The sequence below is a fragment of the Pseudophryne corroboree genome, chromosome 6, assembly GCF_028390025.1.
Source record: "Pseudophryne corroboree isolate aPseCor3 chromosome 6, aPseCor3.hap2, whole genome shotgun sequence".
In the NCBI taxonomy this organism is placed as follows: domain Eukaryota; kingdom Metazoa; phylum Chordata; class Amphibia; order Anura; family Myobatrachidae; genus Pseudophryne; species Pseudophryne corroboree.
The window spans coordinates 492,927,435-492,954,063 of record NC_086449.1 but is presented as its reverse complement, the minus strand read 5'-3'; the positions used below and the strand labels follow the sequence as shown (position 1 = coordinate 492,954,063).

Here is a 26,629-nt window from a genome sequence, read left to right as displayed (position 1 = left end):
CTGAGAGAGTCGTATTTTTGTTTAGTCTTCCGTCTGTAATTATGGACATAAGATATAATATGGCCTTTAAGTACTGTTTTCGATGTTTCCCAAAATTAAATTGGGTCATCTCTATGTATTCTATTGTCCTTCTGAAATTCTTCCCATTTCTTCTTTGGATACTTTTGAAAATCCTCTAAATTATACAGGTATATTGGAAATTTCCACGGTCTTTTACCCCTTGGTAAAATGTTTCTTTATTTCTACATCCACAACTCTTATTAGTCTCTCTTTGTATGTAGGTCAGATCACTCATGGATCTACAAATGAGACACACAGCACCAGAATCCCATTGATGCATAGCATGTCGGATGCAGTCTTGAGGAGTGGCTTGTTTTGTACCTTCTTGTACAGATATGTCCCTCTTCATCTTACAGCCGGCAGCGGCTATTTGCAGCACGTTAGCTACTGCTGACTGGTGCATCTGTTTACTTGTAATAGTCATTGGTTGTGTCAGCAGAGGTTGCAGAATTATAGCAGAAGAGCACAGCAGTAGGTGGGCACTGATTTCCTTAGGACCACCGGGCACTAGGCACCCACCTGTACCACCTTGTGAGAAATCCAGCTTTGCATATATTAACCACTTCCCTGGTGTGTTTGCATCAGTTGCAACCAAATTAAACTGGGCTTCCCCTCACAAGGGCGCGCTGTCACACAAATTGCATTGGACAGGCTAGGTGGACCATCCCTACAAACCGGCGCACAGCGGCACGGATCACCTGTCCCTTGCCCAGTGGCATCATCTTCCCGCTGGACGCAGCGGCAACAGAGCGGAGACCGCGGACAGCCTCTGTTCACCATTGGTTGCGCTGGGCAACATCTCCACTTCTATAAACCTGCACTTTAGTAAATGTACTCCAAAGTATCCATGTGGTTCCACCTATGTTCTGCACTGCACATGGACTATTTACATTAATCACATATACAGTATTTTAAGAAATCATTTATTTGTAAATTCTATTCTGATATGGTGGAGATCACCCTTGATACTCCATTTGAAATATGCTTGTAGGTGAGACAGCCTTGATTGCTTCCCCTGAAACATACCAATGGTTTTTGAGGTTGCTGTGTAATACTTCTTTCTATTATTGTTTCCCTTCAATCGACTAGGGGCCAGTATAGTATTAGCATTCTGTTTAAAATGCATTATGTTCCTCTGTTTCTCTCGATCTCCCTGACACACTCTTTCTCTCTTGCTTCTCTCTCTCCCTGACATCCTTTTTCTCTTTTCTCTCTCCCCTCTATCTCTCTCTCACCCTGACTCTCCCTCTGTCTCTCTCTCCCTGACACCTTCTCTATTTCTTGCCCTCTCCCCTCTATCTTTCTCCTTGACACCCTCTCTCTCTCTTTCATTCCCTCTCTTTCCCTCCCTGACACCCTCTTTCCCTGACTCCCCTCTCTCTCGTTCTCCCCCCACCTCCCTCTCTGTCTCCCTCGCTTCCCCTCTCTATCTTTCTCTCTCTCCCTGACACTCTCTTTGTCTCTCACTCCACTCACTCTCTCTTCTATTCTGCCAAGGGGCATAGCAGTGGTGGGGTGAAGAGTCAATTTTATTGGTGGGGCCCCCACACCTTTGTTGCCCACTAGCCATAATCTGCCTCAAGGTGGTGTCTCCATTTTGAAAAAGTACATTTTATGGCCATTAATGTGTTATTGCCAATACTCAGCCAAGGATATTTTGCAACACAATTAGGCACAGGAACGCAACACCTACATACCCACATGTTGAGAGAGGAATGCTCCAACAGTGGTGTGTGAGGTTTTTTTTCCCTCCACATTCTTAAGTACAGTTAGCAGCTGCATCAATTTTCAGATCATCTTAGGATGGTCTGGCTATCTGGTTGACTAGTACATGTGTCAGTGATGACAGTGTGAGAATGCAGCAACTAGATCACTTGAAGGAGCACAATAATCAGGGAAGAGTGATGTGACAGAACCTGACTTATGTAGTAAGTCCTGGTTTGGAGCTGGGTTATGCTAGAAAATGAGGATAATATTAGACTGAGCTTAGACACAGCGCAGGAACTCAACTGATCAACATCACGACGTGGCCAGAGGCAGGAACCCTGAATTTAAATCCTTGCAATTATCTGTATGACTTTTAAATGCTCGACAGCACTGCTTGTTTTTGGGGGTGCTTTATTTATTTTCACTTATTGTCTATCCACAACTATTATTACTACTTCTTTTTATGTTGATGTGGATTTCTTTGGCCTAATCTGTGTAATCACTGAACACTGTCTTTTAAACCCAAAATATTTGTTTACAATAATGAACATTATGGGCAGAAAAGGCATACTAAACCAATAAATATTTCATTTGTGAAAAACACCAGTATAGGAAGGTTAGGTTAATTTTATCAACTCACAGGCTTCAAAATGCCTTCTTCTATTATAACAACCAGGTATGACTGGTTCTGCTTAGAACTTGGATGCATGGTCAATAAAAAAGTTCTGAAATGCTTGGTACTTTTATTGCACAAAGAACAAATATGTTTAGTATTTTCTTGGAAATGTGTAAAAGACACTAGATACGTGTTAAGGCAAGCAGGTATGCACAGCATGAGCAATGTGAAAATAATTTTGGACTTTTCCATATTTGAAAATGTAGTAACATTGAAGGGTTTATTTAATAGGAAAAGATAGCCTTATTAACTGTGTCTTAAAAAGAGCCTGTGTCCCGATTAGAAAACATCACTGTCCAAAATCAATGCTCACCCACAAAAATGCTCTCAATTCGTCCATTTATAATTAACCAAGCTGACATAATTTTCAGTTTTTGAAGGAACTTCAGAACAACACAGAAACATGGCGAGTGTAGCTGTATACATTTATAAATAATCTGTTGAATTGACTCCCTTGCGGTTTGGCTCACTGTCTCCGGGGTCTCTGATCTAAATTTCGCATCTGCTTAGTTCACAGATTTTCTTTGGGACAAACCAGCTATAGATGCAGTCAATATCAGCAAGGTTTTCTTAATAGGACAGTAATAAAGGAACAACCAAGAACCAAGAGCATTTTTTATGAGTGAGCTCAAGTTCTCAACATTTGGGTAATTTTCTAGTTAAATAATGCAGGATTTCAATACAATTGACTTAATTCTCCTAAAGATCCCTACTAAAATCCAGGGACTGATCCCAATAATAGATTGAAGTGATGCTTGCTAGATTATTTACAGTAGCATCTTTAGCTACCGATTTTAATGCCGTGTGAGAGGTCTATGCAACTTGTTTTATATTATAATTTATTATATTTACTTTATTTTTCCAAACCTCCAAGTGCAGCTACATCCCACTCCGAGCCGCCGGAGTATGATAAATTGATGCTGTGTAAAAGGATTGGAGAGCACACTCATCAATATAGTAATAATAACACTTTATGTAAAAAATACGTTCACGTACATCAAGGTTTAAAATCACAGGTATGGCAATAGTCTGCTGCAGGTAAAACCATCAGTGCTGTGATCTGTCTGGTGGCCAACCTCATACGCTAGCTCTGGACCCAGTGGGTGATGTCACAGTGCCCACATCGTTTAGCCACTTCCAACGCATTTTGTCCCAGTCCCTCATTGGACGAAATGCATTGGGTGTGGCTAAACGATGTGAACATTGTTGTCTACATAAAGTGTTATTATTATTATAGTGACGAGTGCGCTCTCCAATCCTTTTACTCAGCATATATGTGTGTGTCTCTCTCTTTTATATATATATATATATATATATATATATATAATGTGTATGTGTGTGTGTGTGTGTGATTGTGTAGACTGCAAAGTAGCAGTTTTAGTAAACTCATTAAGGAAAGTTTATTGAAAGTTGGGTCACTTGGAATGCAGTCTATTTTGTTTCTAGCCTAAAATTTTTACTTACTGTGGTTTGGTACAAACAACACATTTCTTATGTGGCAGCTGCACTAGTTACAATCTTATCAGCACAGGGGCACCAATTTTCTTTTTGTGTCCTTAAAAGTACTTTTTTCAATACGAAGTAACTACAATCACACTTCTATGAAGATAAAATTATTTTTTTTACTTCTCTAAGCATCTTATTTTGGACTAATTTTCTTTTGTCATTTACTGTAGGCACAATTATGAACAACATGAACATTTTTAATTCCACATACACAATAAATATAGCATAGTCTTCTATAATGTGTATTTCTACAGTTTTCCAAATGTTAAAAAAGTGTTTTCAATTCACTGTTCTGTTTTTTCCCCTTAAATTACGCTTTACATTTAAGACACCTCAAATGTAAAATATTTCTTTCATTAATCCATTTCTGATTTTTTTTTTTTTTAACTAGGTTGCTGCTATTTATAAAGATCCAAGTATCGGGAATCTCATAAATATATTGATTGTAAAGCTTATAATAATTCACAATGAACAGGTAATTGTAATTTTATGTTTTCATGTTTTACAGTTTTGATTGTGGGTCAATCCTTCAATTTCTGTCAAAGGCAAGATTACACATTGATTAACATCTACTTAGTCTGACATCATGGACCAAGATTTTAAACTTTACCACATTCAGTACATAAGTGGTCAAAATGAATGACATTTATCAGTCTGCCCCACTGGCACTGGTCTGACCAGACCCAGTATGTCTGGGTTCTGTTATTGTGGTGAGAAGAATGCAAACATAGGTACTTAGCAGTCAACTGTCCGCAGTCAAAAATCATGGGTTTTTAAAATCCATTGCTTAGCAAATATACCCTTTGGTTTTAAAGAAACATATATCTATATATATAAATGCGAAAGCACTCACTCACTCACTCACTCACTCACTCACTCACTCACTCACTCACTCATCACTCTTACTTCCCAATCCTGTAAGATAGGAAGCTGAAATTAACATACAGTAGGAATTCTTCAGGTGGGAAATAGGAAAACTACGTTATTAGAATTTTAATAAACCTCCCCTATTGGAATGAAAAGCAGGTTGACATAGTGACGTCATTACTGATGCATGGCTTGCGTTGCGTGAACGATAATGCCTAAACGGACAATTGGATTAAAATTTGGATTGCACCTCCAGTGTATAGAATTTAATAAATTACAAAAATGGTCATGTCACTTTTTACCATATCTGCTACGGGTGCTCCTCGGGTAGCGCCATGAAACATGGATTAATACAGTATTTACTTACATTAAGAAATCACTAATTTACATCTCTATAGATATATCAAATTTTTAACACTCATTTATATTTACACCAATGAAAATCAGAAACTCCTGGGCGAAGAACAGATAGAACAGCTAGTATTCTATTAAAAGTTAGGTTTCATATATAAGTAGATTGTATGTCCAAAAACGTACTGTACTGTCTATTTTTATTTGTTGTTACATTCCAATGTTTGTTAGCCTTTGCCACCATAAAATTTCTACATTTTGCAAAATTAGAGAAAACAAACACTGCTAGTAAGCATTTTCAAAAATATCTATGCCCCGATTTGCCCAGTCTTGTTCTTCCATGGCACTCACATCCACATCAAAGGTAATATTTCACCTAATCTGATAAATGTTTCATTCATTATCTTAGAAGGTAGTGTATAATTCTTTTTTTTGTTTTGTTTTTATTTCAAATATCAGGATGGACCAGTCATCAGCTTTAATGCAGCTACAACGCTTCATAACTTTTGTGTTTGGCAAAGAGCACAAAATGTTCCAGATGATTTTCATCCTTCTCACTATGATACTGCTGTTCTACTTACCAGGTATTATTTGCCAAACTGCAGCTGTACTCTGTTACTTTGGTTCATTGAAATGTTTAATGGAAATAACCAGGGGTTAAAGTGAGCTGGAACGGGGCGGAACTGCGTTCCGTCAGTTCCACTTGGAGACGGAATGCAGTTCCGCCTCCTCCGGCTCACCTAACCCGATGTGTGCTTGGCACCGCAGGGAGATGTTGGGCGCCCGCTGAGATTGTGTTACCAGCGGGCGCCTGGCTCTCTCTCCACATCGGAAGCCAACGACAGGAGCTCATTACTGAGCTCCGGCTTCCGGCTCTGTCAGTGTGCGCTATGGGAGAGACGTCATGAGGTCTCTCCCATAGTGCCGAGGAGAGGGGGCCGAAAGGACTGCAGCGGTGGGACGCTGGAGCGGGGCTTGGTAAGTATGATGTGTTGTTTATTTTTTTATATGTGTGAGTGCTTATACTGGGGGCAAATTACTGGGAGCAAGCTACAAGGGGTCAAACTATGGGGGGGGGGCAAGCTACTGGGGGCAAACTACAAGGGGGCTAACTACTGGGAGCAAACTACAGGGGGGCTGTACTACTGGGGGCATAGCTACAGGAGCATTACTACTTTGGGGCATTACTACTTGGGGGTATTACTACTGGGGCAAACTACAAGGGGGCAAACTACAGGGGGGCTAAACTACTGGGGGCATAACTACAGATGATAAACTACTGGGGGCATTACTACTTGGGGCTAAACTACAGGGGGGCTAAACTACAAAGGGGCAAACTACAGGGGGGCATTACTACTGGGGGCATTACTACAAGGGGGCAAACTACACGGTGGTTAAACTACTGGAGGAATAACTACAGGGGCTAAACTGCTGGGGGCATAACTATAGGGACTAAACTACTAGGGGCATTACTACTTGAGGGCTAAACTACAAGGGGGCAAACTACTGGGGGCAAAGTACAGGGGGGCATTACTACTGGGGGCATAACTACAGGGGCATCACTACTTGGGGCATTACTACTTTGGGCATTACTACTGTGGGCAAACTACAAGGGGGCAAACTACAGGGGGGCTACACTACTGGGGGCATTACTACTTGGGGCTAAACTACATGAGAGCTAAACTACAAGGGGGCAATGCTACTGGAGACATTACTACAAGGGGGCAAACTACAAGGGGGCTAAACTACTGGTGGCTAAACTACTAGGGGCATAACTACAGGGGCTAAACTACTGGGGGCATTACTACTTGGGGGCTAAACTACTGGGGTCATTACTAACGGGGGCTAACTACTGGGGCAAACTACATGGGGCTAAACTACTGGGGGCATTACTACTGAGGGGCTAAACTACTGGGGGCATAACTGCAGGGGCTAAGCTACAGGGGGCATTACCACTGGGGGCTAAACTACTGGGGACATAACTGCAGGGGCATTACCACTGGGGGTTAAACTACTGGGGGCATAACTACAGGGGCTAAATGACTGGGGGCATTACTACAGGCAACATTACTACTGGGGGCAATACTACACAGGGGAATTACCATTAAGGGCATTACTAATGGGGGCACTACTAATGAGGGCATTGTAAAGGGGGGCACTTCATAAGATGCATCACTCCTGGGGACATAAGGGGCACTACTGCTGGGGAGCATTGCATAAGGGGCAACACTACTATGGGCTCTATATAAGGGGCACTACCACTGTGGGCATTATCAGTACAGTGGACATTGCATAAGGAACACTAATACTGTGGGCTTTGTATAAGGGGCACTACTGCTGTGGACATTATGTGTATTACGGGGTGCTACTACTGTGGGCATTATGTGTTTTAGGGGTGCTACTACTGTGGGCATTATTACTATTGTGTGACCATGCCCCTATTTGAGACCATGCCCCCTTTTTTGGGGCGCGTGCCTAGGGTGTGCATAATACCTTTATTACATGTGCGCCGTGGGGAGGGAGGGGGGTGAGTTCCACCACCTCTCTAGGACGACTGTAAGCAGTGGAAATAACAGGTCCATGCACAATAATCTTAAAATTAGTATTGATTCACTTTGAAAATCCTAGCAACAAATACCAGATCATCATTATCTGCTGATCAACAAATAAACAATACCTGGGAATTCAAAGGGGGCACAGTTGTTCTGTGTATTTAGCGTGTAACAAAACTTCACCTCTTTTCATTTTTGTTCCAAAACTGATTGATTATTTGTTTTTATGGTGTTTATAAATTTACTTTGTAGATTAAAAAGATATGCCATTATTCACGTTTAGAATTTCTTGTATTTCTTCTTTTTAATATTGCACCTTTTACACTGATACCACACTTCCTTACCTTCACTTACCAACAGCTAAAAAATAAAATCTTTATTTTTATCAATTTATTTTAATAAGCTTCTCTGAGGTTATCATTACCTTAAATTAGTTATAACCCACATAACCTTCAATGCTTCCCTATCCAGTTACATTCTCTCTGTACAGTCCACATAACCTCACATTTTGTCTTCCAACATTGCTGGGTGATAATATCATACAACCCATTAAGAACCTAGCAATCTGGTGGGCCATTATGCAACAGGTAGCATCTATCCTTGTGTATCAATGCCTATTTCCCTATAGATTGTAAGCTTGCGAGCAGGGCCTTCCTACCTCTATGTCTGTCTGTCTTTGCCCAGTTTTTTATTTTCAGGGAGCTCTGCTGGCAACAGACTCCCTGCATCGTGGGACTGAGGGGAGAGAAGCAGACCCACTTCTTAAGAGTTAAGGGCTCTGCTTCTTAGGCTACTGGACACCATTAGCTCCAGAGGGAGTCGGAACACAGGTCTCACCCTGGGGTTTGTCCCGGAGCCGCGCCGCCACCCTCCTCACAGATGCCGGAAAAAAGAAGCCTGGTGAGTATGACAGATCATAAGAAGACGTCAGGCGGCAGAAGACTTCAGATCTTCATGAGGTAAGCGCGCAGCAGGTAGCTGCGCGCCATTGCTTCCACATTTACACACACACATGGCACTGATGGGTGCAGGGCGCGGGGGGGCGCCCTGGGCAGCAATAAACCTTGTTTTTAGGCAAGAAGCATGTAGTTAGGCTGCAGGGCAGTAAACTACGAATCCCCGCCATTTTTATTTTTTTTCAAAATCTCGAGCGGGACCGAAGCCCGCCGCGCGAGGGGACGGAGCTTGATCCCTCAGCACTAACCAGCACCATTTTCTCCACAGAGGCTGCAGAGAACGCTGGCTCCCCGGACTCTCCCCTGCTGAGCATCAGAGGGCTGAAAATAAGAGAGGGGTGCACATATTTAAAGCGCAGTGAGTGGGGAATTCTGTATACATTTATATGTAAAAGCGCTATCTGGGGTTTTTTCCCTGGGTCAGTTGGCGCTGGTATGTGCTGGCATACTCTCTCTCTGTCTCTCCAAAGGGCCTTCTTTGGGGAATTGTCCCCTTATAGTTATATCCCAGTGTGTGTATGGGGTGTCGGTACGTGTGTCGGCATGTCTGAAACGGAAGGCTTATCCAAAGAGGAGGTGGAACAGATGAGTGGTGTGTCTCAGTCGGGGGTGCCGACTCAGGATTGGATGAATATGTGGCATATGTTAAATGCTAGTGTAGCTTCACTGCATGAAAGACTGGACAAAGCAGAGTTCAGAGCGTCGGCAGGTAATCAATCTACAGATTGTGCCGACTCACAGGACCCGTCGGGGTCTCAGAAACATCCCTTCTCACAAATAAGGGACACAGATACCGACACGGACTCTGATTCCAGTGTCGACTATGATGAAGTAAGGTTGCACCCCAGGGTGACAAAAAGTATTCAGTGCATGATTATTGCAATAAAAGATGTGTTACATATTACTGATGAGCCCTCGGTGCCCGACACGAGGATACACATGTTTAAGGGAAAGAAACAGGTTATAAACTTCCCTCCTTCCCATGAAATTAATGAGTTATGTGAAAAGGCTTGGGAAACTCCAGATAAGAAACTGCAGATTCCCAAAAGGGTTCTTATGGCGTACCCTTTCCCTACACAGGACAGGGTACTTGGGAATCCTCTCCCACAGTGGACAAAGCCTTAACACGCCTTTCCAAGAAGGTGGCGCTACCGTCCCCTGACACAGCGGCCCTCAAGGACCCTGCGGACCGCAGGCAAGAGACTACACTAAAGTCTATCTACACTCATACTGGTACTTTGCTTAGACCGGCAATTGCGTCGGCATGGGTATGTAGTGCAGTAGCAGCTTGGACAGATACACTGTCAGCTGACCTTGATACCCTAGATAGGGATACAATTTTGTTAACATTAGCTCATATTAAGGACGCAGTCTTATATATGAGGGACGCTCAAAGAGACATTGGTTTACTGGGTTCAAGAGCCAATGCTATGGCTATTTCGGCAAGAAGAGCCTTGTGGATCCGCCAATGGACGGGGGATGCAGACTCAAAAAGGCATATGGAGGTTTTACCTTACAAAGGTGATGTATTGTTTGGGGACGGCCTCGCGGACCTGATCTCTACAGCTGCCGCGGGTAAGTCGACCTTTTTACCTTTTGTTCCCCAACAGCAAACGAAACCCCCACAATATCAGATGCAGTCCTTTCGGTCGCATAGATCCAGAAGAGGTCGGGCTCCTCTTTCCTCGCCAGAGGTAAGGGTAGAGGCAAGAGGACACCTGCTGCGGCTGGTTCCCAAGAGCAGAAGTCCTCCCTGGCTTCCGCTAAGTCCACCGCATGACGCTGGGGCTCCCCTGCGGGAGTCCGCTCAGGTGGGGGCACGCCTTCGACTATTCAGCCAAGTCTGGGTTCAGTCAGACGTGGACCCTTGGGTGATAGAAAAAGTCTCCCAGGGCTACAAGCTGGAATTCGAAGAGGGGCCCCCACGACATTTTTCAAGTCGGCCTTACCAGCTTCTACTCCAGAGCGGGAAGTAGTGCTAGCTGCAATTCAAACGCTGTGTCAACAGCGAGTGATTATCAGGGTTCCCCTGAGCCAACAGGAAAAAGGGTATTATTCAACCCTATTTGTGGTCCCAAAGCTGCATGGTTCGGTCAGGCTCATTTTAAACCTAAAATCCCTGAACCTGTACCTGAAAAGATTCAAATTCAAGATGGAATCGCTCCGAGCGGTGATAGCCTGCCTGGAAGGGGGAGATTTTATGGTGTCACTGGACTTAAAGGATGCTTACCTTCATGTCCCCATATATCCCTCTCATCAGGAGTACCTGAGATTTGCGGTACAGGATTGTCATTACCAGTTTCAGACGTTGCATTTGGGCCGTCCACGGCCCCGAGGATTTTCACCAAGATAATGGCGGAAATGATGGTGATCCTGTGCAAGCGAGGAGTCACAATTATCCCATACTTGGACGATCTCCTGATAAGAGCGAGGTCAAGAGAGCAATTACTGGAGAACGTGGCACTCTCTCAGAGAGTGCTTCAGCAACATGGGTGGATTCTCAATCTACCAAAGTCACAGTTGTTTCCGACAACTCGACTAGCCTTCCTTGGCATGATACTGGACACGGAACAAAAGAAAGTTTTCCTCCCGTTGGAAAAAGTCCAGGACCTCCAGAACATGGTCCCAGAACTACTGAAGCCGAAAAGAGTGTCAGCTCATCAATGCACTCGGGTTCTGGGGAAAATGGTGGCAACTTACGAGGCCATTCCCTTCGGCAGGTTCCATGCAAGGACGTTTCAATGGGATCTTCTGGACAAATGGTCCGGGTCCCATCTACAATTACATCAAAAAATAACACTGTCCCCCAGGGCCAGGGTGTCTCTTCTATGGTGGCTGCACAGTGCTCACCTTCTAGAGGGTCGCAGGTTCGGCATTCAGGACTGGATCCTGGTAACCACGGACGCGAGCCTCCGAGGATGGGGAGCAGTCACCCAAGGAAGAAATTTTCAGGGACTATGGTCAGACCAGGAGTCCTGTCTACACATCAACGTGTTGGAGCTAAGGGCCATATACAACGGCCTTCGACTAGCAGAGATTCTTCTTCGCAACCTACCGGTTCTGATTCAATCAGACAATGTCACAGCAGTAGCTCATGTGAACTGCCAAGGCGGGACAAGAAGCAGAGTCGCGATGGCGGAAGCCACCAGGATTCTTCGCTGGGCGGAAAATCACGTAAGCGCTCTGTCAGCTGTCTTCATTCCGGGAGTGGACAACTGGGAAGCAGACTTCCTCAGCAGACACGATCTCCATCCAGGAGAGTGGGGACTTCATCAAGAAGTCTTTGCAGAGATAACGGATCTCTGGGGAGTACCTCAAATAGACATGATGGCGTCATGCCTCAACAAGAAGCTTCGGAGGTATTGTGCCAGGTCCCGGGACCCTCAGGCAATAGCAGTAGACGCTCTGGTAACACCATGGGTATTCCAGTCGGTCTACGTGTTCCCTCCTCTTCCTCTCATCACAAAAGTGTTGAGGATCATATATCGAAAAAGAGTACAAACATTACTCATTGTTCCAGACTGGCCTCGAAGGGGCTGGTACTCAGATCTTCAGGAGATGCTCACGGAAGATCCCTGGCCTCTTCCTCTAAGGGAAGACCTGTTACAGCAGGGGCCCTGCATGTTCCAAGACTTACCGCGGTTACGTTTGACGGCATGGCGGTTGAACGCCGGATCCTAGCGGAGAAGGGTATTCTGGAGGAGGTCATACCTACTCTAATAAAGGCTAGGAAGGAGGTGATGGTAAAACATTATCACCGTATCTGGCGGAAATATGTCTCTTGGTGTGAAACCAAGAATGCTCCTACGGAAGATTTCCATCTGGGTCGTTTTCTCCACTTCCTACAGACAGGAGTGGATATGGGCCTAAAGTTAGGCTCTGTTAAAGTACAGATTTCGGCCTTGTCAATATTCTTTCAGAAGGAATTGGCTTCTCTCCCAGAAGTCCAGACGTTCGTAAAAGGAGTACTACACATCCAGCCTCCCTTTGTGCCCCCGGTGGCACCATGGGACCTGAATGTGGTGTTGCAGTTCCTTAAATCACACTGGTTTGAACCCCTGAAAACGGTGGAGTTGAAATTTCTCACCTGGAAGGTGGTCATGTTGTTAGCCTTGGCATCTGCGAGGCGTGTGTCAGAATTGGCGGCCTTGTCTTACAAGAGCCCTTACTTGATTTTTCACGTAGATAGAGCGGAATTGAGGACTTGTCCTCAATTTTTACCCAAGGTGGTGTCTTCATTTCATATGAACCAACCTATTGTGGTGCCTGTGGCTACGAGTGACTTGGAGGATTCCATGTCCCTGGATGTAGTCAGGGCCTTAAAAATTTATGTAGCCAGGACGGCTAGAATTAGGAAAACAGATGCATTGTTTGTCCTGTATGCTGCCAACAAGATTGGCACGCCTGCTTCGAAGCAGACTATTGCTCGCTGGATCTGTAACACGATTCAGCAGGCTTATGTTACGGCTGGATTGCCGTTACCGCATTCAGTAAAGGCCCATTCCACTAGGAAGGTGGGCTCTTCTTGGGCGGCTGCTCGGGGCGTCTCCGCATTATAGCTTTGCCGAGCAGCAACTTGGTCGGGGTCAAACACTTTTGCTAAGATCTACAAGTTTGATACCCTGGCTGATGAGGACCTAGCATTTGCTCAGTCGGTGCTGCAGAGTCATCCGCACTCTCCCGCCCGATTGGGAGCTTTGTTATAAACCCCATGGTCCTTACGGAGTCCCCAGCATCCTCTAGGACGTAAGAGAAAATAAGATTTTAAACATACCGGTAAATCTTTTTCTCCTGGTCCGTAGAGGATGCTGGGCGCCCGTACCAGTGCGGAAAAATCTGCAAGACTTGTATATAGTTATTGCTTACATAAGGGTTATGTTACAGTTAGACTCGGTCTTGGACCGGTACTGTTGTTTTTTCATACTGTTAACTGGTTATGTGTATTCCAGGTTATATGGTATGATTGGTGTGGGCTGGTATGTATCTTGCCCTTAGATTAACAAAATCCTTTCCTTGTGTTGTCCATCTCCTCTGGGCACAGTTCTCTAACTGAGGTCTGGAGGAGGGAGGGGCATAGAGGGAGGAGCCAGTGCACACCATACTAGAAAGTTCTTTTAGGTGCCCATGTCTCCTGCGGAGCCCGTCTATACCCCATGGTCCTTACGGAGTCCCCAGCATCCTCTACGGACTAGGAGAAAAAGATTTACCGGTAGGTTTAAAATCTTATTTTATGTAGAAGCCTGGACCTGTAGTCCCATCCACCCCATTGTTAATCTTGCCCTGGGTACATTTAGGAAAAAGCACTTTACATATTAACAGTATGTAAAGTGGTATGAAATGTCTAAGCACATAGATTCATATTTAGTAAAAGGAAACACCTCAGCAGTTCAAAGGAGGTTTTGACATTTTTCATCACGATCTTAAGAGGAAGCAATTATGTTTGTTGATGTTTTTATTTTTTCATTAACTAAATTAGTATGTTAATTAATTTTATTTTTGTTTGTCTTTCATTATTGCTGCAGATGTAGATGTTAGTAAATCGCTAGTTTGGTATCTGCTTATGTTCTGAATTAGATTTAGTTTTAACAGATGGTAGCAAGTTATGTACAGTAGTTGCAATATTTCTGCTTTACAACAGCAATACCAGTAACCGCAGATCATATGTACCTGCTATAATTGAATCTGCTTTTTGTGTGTGTGCTGATCCATTATGGTTTAATGCAGAATAGGAACTATGCCTTCAAATTGAAAAATCACCATGATGTCAACATAAAGTATAGGAGTTTAGTGAGGAAGTATCAGCTTGTGTATTCAGTAAAGGTCAGGCCATTTTCTGTATTCGCTCCTCCGAGATAAGACAGCATAGCCCTACATGTTTACACAATGCCTGATGCAGGGCCGTATCTAGACCTTGTGGTGCCCAGGGTGAAAAAATAGGGGCGTGGCTTCATGGAGAAGGGGTGTGGTCAGTTATGCCCCCTGTAGCTTTTCCCTCAGTAGTTGTGCCCCCAGTACTGTGCCCCCTGTACTTGGGCCCACAGTAGTATTACCCCCAGTACTGTGCCCCCTGTAGAGTTGTGCCCCCAGTAGTATTGACCCCAGTACTGTGACCCCTGTAGAGTTGGGCCCCCTAGTTATGCCGCTTACAAAAAAAATAAAATAAATACATAAAAATAAAATAATACTCACAATCCCCGCTCCTGCTTCCGACTGCTGCTGCCCTCCATCTCCGGCCGCCGCCGCCGCTCCTTGGATCTATGGGAGAGACATCGTGATGTCTCTCCCATAGCACCGCATAGACACTAGAGGTCAATTATGACTTCTAGCGTCTATGTGCGCTCCCACAATGCAGTGCGGGTGCGCGATGACTTCATCGCGCACCGCACAGCACCACATCTACACAGTACCGGGGGCGGCACTAGTAGCAGATCTTGCCACGGTGGCGGCGCCCTCTGGATGGCGGCGGCGCCCTCCGAAAGGCGGCACCCGGACAGAAATCCTGCTTGCCCATAGCAAGATCCGCTACTGGCTTGATGCCTCCCCTGCTGGCTTCTATACAATGTGCTAATCTATCTAGCAATACTCCAGTCACTACACCTGGGTCATCCAAGCTGACTTGACCAATCGAAGAGCAACAAGTACTCAGAGGGAACTGAGAACCATGTTATTGGGAACCTTGGGCTTTGCCAAGTAGTAGATCCATTCTATGTAGTGTATATTATTATTATTATTATTATTATTATTATTATTATCCTTTATTTATATGGCGCCACAAGGATTCCGCAGCGCCCAATTACAGAGTACATAAACAAATAATCAAACAGGAAAGCAGCAACTTACAGTTGATGACAGTATAGGACTAGTACAGGGTAAATAAACATAGTTACATCAGCAGATGACACTGGAATAAGTATCAGGTGGCAGAAGACTGATGGAATTGGTGCAGTTGAAGATTATAAAAGCAAGAAAGGATAAGCACATGAGGGAAGAGGGCCCTGCTCGTGAGAGCTTACATTCTATATATCATGGATGAGAGAATGTTTCTGATTGGCTGCTCATATTTGAAACAGTCAGGCTTGATGGACATGAACTCAATTGATGATGAAGCAGTCCTCTTCATCACCCCCCCCCCCCCCCCTCCCTCCCCCCATATGTATTACATGGCAGATTATGCCATGTATTTAGCATGGATACTGCCCGACAGAAAAAATAATAGCCACATAAAATATTATAAATAAAAATAGGGCCAAAGTAATTAAGTATATCTATGACTAAGGAACACTTATTAATAAGAGGACACACATGTATTTTGATTACAAATGGCCACAGTTTTATTTTCATTGAACTGTGTTGGCACATTTTTTATTATTCCTAAAAAGGCCAAATCTTGTAGCGCTTGTGCTGGTTGCTCCACAAAGGGAAGTATTTCAACATTTTTATCCTGTTACCCACTGCCCATATGAACCATGAAGTGCCCAGTGTTACAAAGTGTTGGGTCAGGCATCTCTAGTCCCTCTCCCCAAAGGATTGGACATGAGTATGGTTTTTCCCCCTGTTTAATAATCTTTATTTTTTCCCCCTACCTAATGTTTAGAAGTTGATTTGTCATAGGGGTTTTGGAGTCTCTACATCTACTCACATCTGTATTGGTTTGAGTTTCACTCACTAAACTGCTCGATAGTACAGCATGCAATTTGTAGGTGAAAACCGATAGCAAAGTGTGGCTGTTTCAAAACGGAAACAAACCCCAAGAAAAAAAAAAAAAAACAACACACACACACACACACACACACACACACACACACACACACACACACACACACACACACACACACAATAAAAATGTTATCATTTTGTGTATAATACAGATCTACACATTTGCAAATGTTTGATCGAGGTAATGTACATGGTAATATAATTTAGTTTTATGTGTGACTTTTGCTTTAGCATAGTGTTGATTTATATAGGATATATTTATTTTCGGTTTACTTAAAAATGGATTTATATAATGTGATACTATATGTTGGCTAAAAAAAGTCTCTTAGGCAAATGTTTTGATACTTTAAATACAAATGTGAAGTTATATCATATTGACTATCATTACATATTTTGGTAACCTATTAATTCAGGTTATACATATTAATCCTAAATAATGTCTCTTTTCTATAGGGAGGATATATGCAGAGCCAGTAATAAGTGTGATACTCTAGGTAAGTAGCTTATTTGTCATTATAGCATTGCTTTTTGTGGAGCTCTGTATGGTGATATGTTTATTTTAGTCTGTGTTTGTATTTTTACTGTACTCAGTACTTTGTTCTGAGATTGTAAAAGGAGAAAAGTAGAAAACGTAGGGGGGACTGTAATAGGGTGTGAGAATCAGAAAGTGAGAGATTTTGGGAGATTTCTCCTGTTTACATGGCAAAATCAGCCTGATTGCCACTTAAAAAACAGGAGAAATCTCCCAAGATCTCTCAGTTTCTGATTCTCACACCCTATTACATCCCCCCCCCGTAATATACAATACAGGTTGAGTATCCCTTATCCAAAATGCTTGGGACCAGAGGTATTTTGGATATCGGATTTTTCCGTATTTTGCAATAATCGCATACAATAATGAGATATCATGGTGATGTTACCTAAATCTAAGCACAGAATGCATTTATGTTTCATATACACCTTACACACACAGCCTGAAGGTAGTTTTAGCCAATATTTTTTATAACTTTGTGCATTAAACAAAGTGTGTGTACATTCACACAATTCATTTATGTTTCACATACACCTTATACACACAGTCTGAAGGTCATTTAATACAATATTTTTAATAACTTTGTGTATTAAACAACGTTTGTGTACATTGAGCCATCAAAAAACAAAGGTTTCACTATCTCACTCTCACTCAAAAAAGTCTGTATTTCGGAATATTTGGATATGGGATACTCAACCTGTATTTGATTGGAGGAAACAGAATGTATTTAATGGTGGTCAAAGTGATTTGCCTTTTATAACATATCTTAAATTAATGTGTAAAAAAATAATAAGTACTGTAATGCAAATTGGTTGAATAATAAATTGATCTATTTACATGTTTTCATTATGGTTTTAAAGGTTTAGCTGAACTAGGTACAATGTGTGATCCTCACCGTAGCTGCTCAATCAGTGAAGAAAATGGTTTAAGTGCTGCATTCACCATAGCACATGAACTGGGTCACGTGTAAGTATTTTCTACATTTAATTTGTATAACCACTTAATCGATGATTAGTTTTTAGAAAAAGTCATCACAAATTGGTTATTTCTTTAATTAAATGAAGCACATCACTTTTAGAAACATTTAAGTATTTTAGTGGATAACAAATATCTGTATTAGCTGACAGCGGTATCCCGACACTGAAGATCCCAATACCGGACGGAGCAAGTATTTTAACCCCCTCCCCTCCCCTAACCCTAACAGTTTGGTGGTGGTGGCTATGACTAACTCTTGGGGGCTGGCAGCTACGGCCAACCCTCAGGTGGTGTCGGCTATGGCTAACCATCCCATTAGTGCCTAACCCTAACCTCCTATAGTGCCTAATCCTAACCCTTCCCCCCAGGCCTTAACCTCTCCCTCTGGGCCCTAACCCATACATCGATACTAACCTTTAGGATGTTGACTGTCGGTGTTTCGGTGCTGGTCTCCTGAGTAGTGTCGGGATTCCGGTGTCTGCAACATAACAGCCAGCAGCCAGGATGCCGAATGTATTCCATATATACTTGGCTATTAACATTGCTTTTCAAACTTTATTGGGAATCCTTGGCTACTAACATTGCTCTTCAACCCTTGTCAGGAATCCTTGATTATTAACATCAATTCTCTTCAACCCTTGTCGGGAATCCTTGACTGTTAACATTGCACGTCATCCCTTGTCAGGAATCCTTGGCTATTGTATTAACATTGTATTCTTTTCTGGTTAAAAATGTGTGGCAGATTAGTAATATATTAGAGCAGTAAACCTGTGGGGGCAGCTAGACACTTGCAGGGATGCCTCAGGTTGGTGGTCCAGGACCAACATCAAATTATTTATGGTCAGAGTGATAAGCAAAACCAGTGCTGGTGACTGCGAATAAAATTTGTGTACAATTAGAACCACATCTATATCCACCACCACATAACTGAACATAAGGGTGACAGGTAAGCACAGTTTACCTTTTTTTATATTTCTCTGACGTCCTAGTGGATGCTGGGGACTCCGTCAGGACCATGGGGATATAGCGGCTCCGCAGGAGACAGGGCACAATAATAAAAGCTTTAGGATCAGGTGGTGTGCACTGGCTCCTCCCCCTATGACCCTCCTCCAAGCCTCAGTTAGATTTTTGTGCCCGACGAGAAGGGTGCAATCTAGGTGGCTCTCCTGAGCTGCTTAGAATAAAAGTTTAAGTTAGGTTTTTTATTTTCAGTGAGTCCTGCTGGCAACAGGCTCACTGCTACGAGGGACTTAGGGGAGAGAAGTAAACTCACCTGCGTGCAGGATGGATTTGCTTCTTAGGCTACTGGACACCATTAGCTCCAGAGGGAGTCGGAACACAGGTCTCACCCTGGGGTTCGTCCCGGAGCCGTGCCGCCGACCCCCCTTACAGAAGAGGTCCAGAAACAGGCGGCAGAAGACTTTCAGTCTTCATAAGGTAGCGCACAGCACTGCAGCTGTGCGCCATTGTTGTCAGCACACTTCACCAACAGTCACCAACTGTCACTGAGGGTGCAGGGCGCTGGGGGGGGCGCCCTGGGCAGCAATGTATAATACCTTTTTATGGCTAAAATACATCACATATAGCCCTTGAGGCTATATGGAGGTATTTAACCCCTGCCAGATCTCACAAACTCCGGGAGAAGAGCCCGCCGAAAAGGGGGCGGGGCCTATTCTCCTCAGCACACGGCGCCATTTTCCTGCTCAGCTCTGCTGTGAGGAAGGCTCCCAGGCTCTCCCCTGCACTGCACTACAGAAACAGGGTTAAAACAGAGAGGGGGGGCACTTATTTGGCGATATGATTACATATATAAAAATGCTATAAGGGAAAACACTTGTATAAGGGGTTGTCCCTGTATAATTATAGCGTTTTTGGTGTGTGCTGGCAAACTCTCCCTCTGTCTCCCCAAAGGGCTAGTGGGGTCCTGTCCTCTGTCAGAGCATTCCCTGTGTGTGTGCTGTGTGTCGGTACGTGTGTGTCGACATGTAGGAGGACGATGTTGGTGAGGAGGCGGAGCAAATTGCCTGTATTGGTGATGTCACTCTCTAGGGAGTCGACACTGGAATGGATGGCTTATTTAGGAATTACGTGATAATGTCAACACGCTGCAAGGTCGGTTGACGACATGAGACGGCCGGCAAACAAATTAGTACCTGTCCAGGCGTCTCAGACACCGTCAGGGGCTTGTAAAAACGCCCATTTACCTCAGTCGGTCGACACAGACACGGACACTGACTCCAGTGTCGACGGTGAAGAAACAAACGTATTTTCCTTTAGGGCCACACGTTTCATGTTAAGGGCAATGAAGGAGGTGTTACATATTTCTGATACTACAAGTACCACAAATAAGGGTATTATGTAGGGTGTGAATAAACTACTTGTAGTTTTTCCTGAATCAGATAAATTAAATGAAGTGTGTGATGATACGTGGGTTTCCTCCGATAGAAAATTATTGGCGGTATACCCTTTCCCGCCAGAAGTTAGGGCGAGTTGGGAAACACACCTTAGGGTGAATAAGGCGCTCACACGCTTATAAAAACAAGTGGCGTTACCGTCTCCAGATACGGCAGCCCTCAAGGAGCCAGCTGATAGGAAGCTGAAAAATATCCTAAAAGTATATACACATATACTGGTGTTATACTACGACCAGCAATCGCCTCAGCCTGGATGTGCAGCGCTGAGGGGGCTTGGTCGGATTTCCTGACTGAAAATATTGATACCCTTGACAGGGACAAGATTTTATTGACTATAGAGCATTTTAAGGATGCATTTCTATATATGCGAGATGCGCAGAGGGATATTTGCATTCTGGCATCAAGAGTAAATGTGATGTCCATATCTGCCAGACGACAGTGGTCAGGTGATGCAGATTCCAGACGGCACATGGAAGTATTGCCGTATAAAGGGGCGGTCCATCGGACCTGGTGGCCATGGCAACAGCTGAAAAATCCACCTTTTGTTACCCCAAGTCACATCTCAGCAGAAAAGGACACAGTCTTTTCAGTCTCAGTCCTTTCGTCCCCATAAGGGCAGGCGGGCAAAAGGGCCAGTCATATCTGCCCAGGGGTAGAGGAAAGGGAAGAAGACTGCAGCAGGCAGCCCATCACCAGGAACAGAAGCCCTCCACAGCTTCTGCCAAGTCCGCAGCATGACGCTGGGGCCGTACAAGCGGACTCAGGTGCGGTAGGGGGTCATCTCAAGAGTTTCAGCACGCAGTGGGCTCACTCACAAGTGGACTCCTGGATCCTACACGTAGTATCCCAGGTGTACATTGGAAATTCGAGACGTCTCCCCCTCACAAGTTCCTGAAGTCTGCTTTACCAACGTCTCCCTCCGACAGGGAGGCAGTATTGGGAACAATTCACAGGCTGTATTCCCAGCAGGTGATAATCAAAGTACCCCTTCTACAACAAGGGAAGGGGTATTATTCCACACTATATTGTGGTACTGAAGCCAGACGGCTAGGTGAGATCTGAAATATTTGAACACTTACATACAAGCGTTCAAATCAAGATGGAGTCACTCAGAGCAGTGATAGCGAACCAGGAAGAAGGGGACGATATGGTGTCACTGGATATCAGGGACGCTTACCTACATGTCCAAATTTGCCCTTCTCACCAAGGGTACCTCAGGTTCGTGGTACAGAACTGTCACTATCAGTTCAGACGCTGCCGTTTGGATTGTCCACGGCACCCCGGGTCTTTACCAAGGTAATGGCCGAAATGATGATTCTTCTTAAAAGAAATATGGACGCTTTCCTGATAAGGGCAAGGTCCAGAGAACAGTTGGAGGTCGGAGTAGCACTATCTTAAGTAGTTCTACGACAGCACGAGTGGATTCTAAATATTCCAAAATCGCATTTTTTTCCGACGACACGTCTACTGTTCCTAGGGATGATTCTGGTCACAGTCCAGAAAAGGATGTTTTCTCCCGGAGAAGAAAGCCAGGGAGTTATCCGAGCTAGTCAGGAACCTCCTAAAACCAGGAAAAGTATCAGTGCATCATTGCACATGGATCCTGTGAAAAATGGTGGTTTCTTACAAAGCGATCCCATTCGGTAGATTTCACGCAAGAACCTTTACGTGGGATCTGCTGGAAAAATGGTCCGGATCGCATCTTCAGATGCATCAGCGGATAACCCTGTCTCCAAGGACAAGGGTGTTTCTTCTGCGGTGGCTGCAGAGTGCTCATCTATGAAAGGGCCGCAGATTCGGCATTCAGGACTGGGTCCTGGTGACCACGGATGCCAGCCTGAGTGGCTGGGGAGCAGTCACACAAGGAAAAAATTTCCAGAGAGTGTGATCGAGTCTGGAGACTTCTCTCCACATAAATATACTGGAGCTAAGGGCAATTTACAATGCTCTAAGCTTAGCAAGACCTCTGCTTCAAGGTCAGCCGGTATTGATCCAGTGGGACAACATCACGGCAGTCGCCCACGTAAACAGACAGGGCGGCACAAGAAGCAGGAGGGAAATGGCAGAAACTGCAAGGATTCTTCGCTGGGCGAAAAATCATGTGATAACACTCTCAGCAGTGTTCATTCCGGGAGTGGAAAACTGGGAAGCAGACTTCCTCAGCAGGCATGACCTCCACCCGGGAGAGTGGGGACTTCATCGGGAAGTCTTCCACATGATTGTAAACCGTTGTGAAAAACCAAAGGTGGACATGATGGCGTCCCGCCTGAAAAAAAAACAACTAGATATTGCACCAGGTCAAGGGACCCTCAGGCAATAGCGGTGGACGCTCTGGTAACACTGTGGATGTACCAGTCAGAGTATGTGTTCCCTCCTATGCCTCTCATACAAAAAGTACTGAGTATCATAAGAGGGAGATGAGTAAGAATGATACTCGTGGTTCCGGATTGGCCAAGAAGGACTTGGTACCCGAAACTTCAAGAGATGTTCACGGAAGACCCGTGGCCTCTACCTTTAAGAAAGGACCTGCTCCAGCAGGGGCCTTGTCTGTTCCAAGACTTACCGCGGCCGCGTTTGACGGCATGGCGGTTGAACGCCGGATCCTGAAAGGGCATTCCAGATGAAGTCATCCCTACCCTGGTCGAAGACAGGAAGGATGTAACCGCAAAACATTTTCACCGCATTTGGCGAAGATATGTTGCGTGGTGTGAGGCCAAGAAGGCCCCTACAGAGGAATTCCAACTGGGTCGTTTCCTACATTTCCTGAAAACAGGATTGTCTATGGGCCTAAAATTAGGGTCCATTAAGGTTCAAATTTCGGCCCTGTCGAATTTCTTCCAGAAAGAACTGGCTTTAGTGCCTGACGTTCAGATGTTTGTAAAAGGGGTACTGCATATACAGCCTCCTTTTGTGCCCCAGTGGCACCTTGGGATCTCAATGTTGTTTTGAGTTTCCTAAAGTCACATTGGTTTGAACCACTCACCACTGTGGACTTAAAATATCTCACATGGAAGGTGACGATGCTATTAGCCCTTGCTTCAGCCAGGCGTGTGTCAGAATTGGCGGCTTTATCATATATAAAGCCCTTACTTAATTTTTCATTCTGACAGGGCAGAATTGAGGACTCGTCCTCAATTTCTCCTTAAGGTGTTTTCTGTTTTTCACATGAACCAACCTATTGTGGTACCTGCGGGTACTAGGGACTTGGAGGACTCCAAGTTACTTGACGTTGTCAGGGCCCTGAAAAATATGTTTCCAGGAAGGCTGGAGTCAGAAAATCTGACTCGCTGTTTAGCCTGTATGCACCCAACAAGATGGGTGCTCCTGCTTCTAAGCAGACGATTGCTCGCTGGATTTGTAATACAATTCAGTTTACACATTCTGTGGCAGGCCTGCCACAGCCAAAATCGGTAAAAGCCCATTCCAAAAGGAAGGGGGCTCATCTTGGGCGACTGCCCGAGGGGTCTCGGCTTTACAACTTTGCCGAGCAGTTACTTGGTCAGGGGAAAACACGTTTGCTAAATTCTACAAATTTGATACCCTGGCTGAGGAGGACATGGAGTTCTCTCATTCGGTGCTGCAGGGTCATCCGCACTCTCCCGCCCGTTTGGGAGCTTTGGTATAATCCCCATGGTCCTGACGGAGTCCCCAGCATCCACTAGGACGTCAGAGAAAATAAGATTTTACTTACCGATAAATCTATTTCTCGTAGTCCGTAGTGGATGCTGGGCGCCCATCCCAAGTGCGGATTGTCTGCAATACTTGTACATAGTTATTGTTACAAAAATCGGGTTATTCTTGTTGTGAGCCATCTTTTCAGAGGCTCCTTCGTTGTTATCATACTGTTAACTGGGTTCAGATCACAGGTTGTACGGTGTGATTGGTGTGGCTGGTATGAGTCTTACTCGGGATTCAATATCCTTCCTTATTATGCACGCTCGTCCGGGCACAGTATCCTAACTGAGGCTTGGAGGAGGGTCATAGGGGGAGGAGCCAGTGCACACCACCTGATCCTAAAGCTTTTATTATTGTGCCCTGTCTCCTGCGGAGCCGCTATATCCCCATGGTCCTGACGGAGTCCCCAGCATCCACTACGGACTACGAGAAATAGATTTATCGGTAAGTAAAATCTTATTTTTTATTTATCAACAAGAAACTTTAACCCTAGGGGCTGTAAAAAAAATATGCTGATAGGCTGGGGTGCCATGAGTCAAGAAATTTGGGAATCATTGCAATAACCAATAAAAATGTGTGTCTATGTAAAAAAAGATCATCCCCAATGGCCCCCAAAATTACAGCTCATTATGAAAAGAAAAGTGTTGCAAGATGGTATTGTCCTTGGAGAATGCACAGTTTTACAAACCAAGCACTTCAGTACAGGGACTGACACTTTTGTGACTGTAGTGCTTGTTTTGTTTGGGCCCCCACAAAATTTTTGGGGGAAGGACTACCACTGATTATTAATCAGGAGGTTGATGATGAGGGTGTTGGCTGTGGACATAGCATGTGCTGGTCCAAACTGCTGGTTGCTGATACTGGACTTCATGAACTCTCTGCAAATGACATAACATTGAGGAGGTGCCTAAATGATTAATGTCCCTACCTCTACTAACTTTGGCCTCACAAATGGAACAGATACCTTCACAAATGTCAGGATGTGGGTCAAAATAATTCCACACCCAAGAGGTGGCTTTTTTGGTCTAATTCCCAGCCATGACAATGGCTTTTTATCACAAGCAAGAACTGCTGCCACTGGTGGCTGACTTACACAAACAACATCCTCATCACCAACATCCTCATTAGCTAGTACACAAATATCCCCCACATCCTATTACACTTCTTCCACACTCACATCCTCAATTTCTATTATGTAACCACCTTTACTTGTACTGCTCATCCTTACATTTGCAGAGGGTATAGAAATGGTGGGAGGAGGCTTCTCTTCTAGTACAATGTCAGAAACGTCAGACTCACTCATAGCCAATGTGGACACCTGTAGACTCTCAGAGATTTGTGAACAGAAAATTTGTTCTTCGGCCTTAGTGTTCTTTTTTTTGGCCACTGATTTGTCTGTTTTAAAGGTGTCACCTCTACCTTTTTTTTGCCTCCTGGACCACCTTTAGTAGATATTGATGTACTATCATGACGGGCAGCAGCCGCAGCACTAGTACTGGGTTGCTACTTCTGCTCTTCTATTGAAAGCCTAGATTCAAGCATAGTAATTTGTTTTGTTGCTGTATCTATGTGTTATGTGTTTATGGGGCATATTCAATTGAACATGGTAAAAACAAATTTCTACCATGTGAAATTTCGGGCAGCCATTGGATTTTGGGAATTCAATTAGATATGAGAATTTTTTCCGCAGTATTTGCTATAGAAATTAACACTGTTTTTTCTCATAGCTTCAGAACAGGTCCAAACTTAGGGAAAAAAATAATTTTTCCAGGTAAAAATGTCAGGACTTTTTTTCAGAATCCCTTGCAAACTCCCTTCCCCCACCACCACCACCACCACTATCATTGGGAGCCCTTGGACTAATTATACAACTGGAAGTTTTCAGCTAGCTTAATTGGGCAAATAATTACATGTTTTTTGGGTAATATTCTGCAAAGTGCATAATAATAGGTTAAAAGATGTGGCGCAAGTATATGGAGGCGTTCTACGGATGGGACAGGTGTTTTTAAGATTTCTGGTGGGAGTTACAGGTGTTTAAAAAAAAAGGATTTTTTATACAACAATTTTTTTTTTCATTTTTCTGCACCCCAAATGTAACTACAATATTTATTTAAATGAAAACAGCTTGTTTCTTATATTTGTATGTTACTGTTTGTTTTCTTTAATTGAACAAATGAAATGAGACTGGCAGGAATGAGATATGGATTGAATGTACAAGGTGAAAGACGGGGGACTGAGTATGACATCCAAGAAGTTGACTTGAAGAACAGCCAGGAGGGGAATGTTATTGAGAGGGGATGGGGTATGGCCCTGGAATTCTGTTTTGGACATATTTAATTGAGAAAATGCTGGTCCTGGAAGAGACTTGAGTGAGGACTGGATGAGAAAGGTCTGGGCAACATAGGCAATTTGAGTATCAACAGCAGACAAGTTGGCATTGGAGACCAAAGAAGCTGATGAAGTCACCAAGGAAGGATGTGTAAAGGGAGATGAGGTGGGGCCAGAGGATGGATCTTTAGTGAACAATGATAGGTAGAGGAACAAGGATGGAAGTGGAATTAGTAGTAGAGACAGAGAAGAAACAGTTAGTGAGGTTGGAAGTGAACTAAACAACAAGTGGGTATTTGATAGTGTTGAGGTAG

The 26,629-nt window shown here is 44.1% G+C and overlaps 1 protein-coding gene across 2 annotated transcripts in view; it reads left to right on the top strand.

Moving 5' to 3' along the window:
• The window catches only part of ADAMTS20 (ADAM metallopeptidase with thrombospondin type 1 motif 20), a 406,022-nt gene that overhangs the window by 140,528 nt on the left and 238,865 nt on the right, over positions 1-26,629 (top strand). For both annotated transcript variants that reach the window (XM_063927338.1, XM_063927339.1), the window contains exons 5-8: positions 4,341-4,424; positions 5,627-5,751; positions 16,845-16,885; positions 17,784-17,889. In XM_063927338.1, coding sequence (XP_063783408.1) covers positions 4,341-4,424; positions 5,627-5,751; positions 16,845-16,885; positions 17,784-17,889 — 356 coding nt within the window. The remainder of the gene's footprint in view (positions 1-4,340; positions 4,425-5,626; positions 5,752-16,844; positions 16,886-17,783; positions 17,890-26,629) is intronic.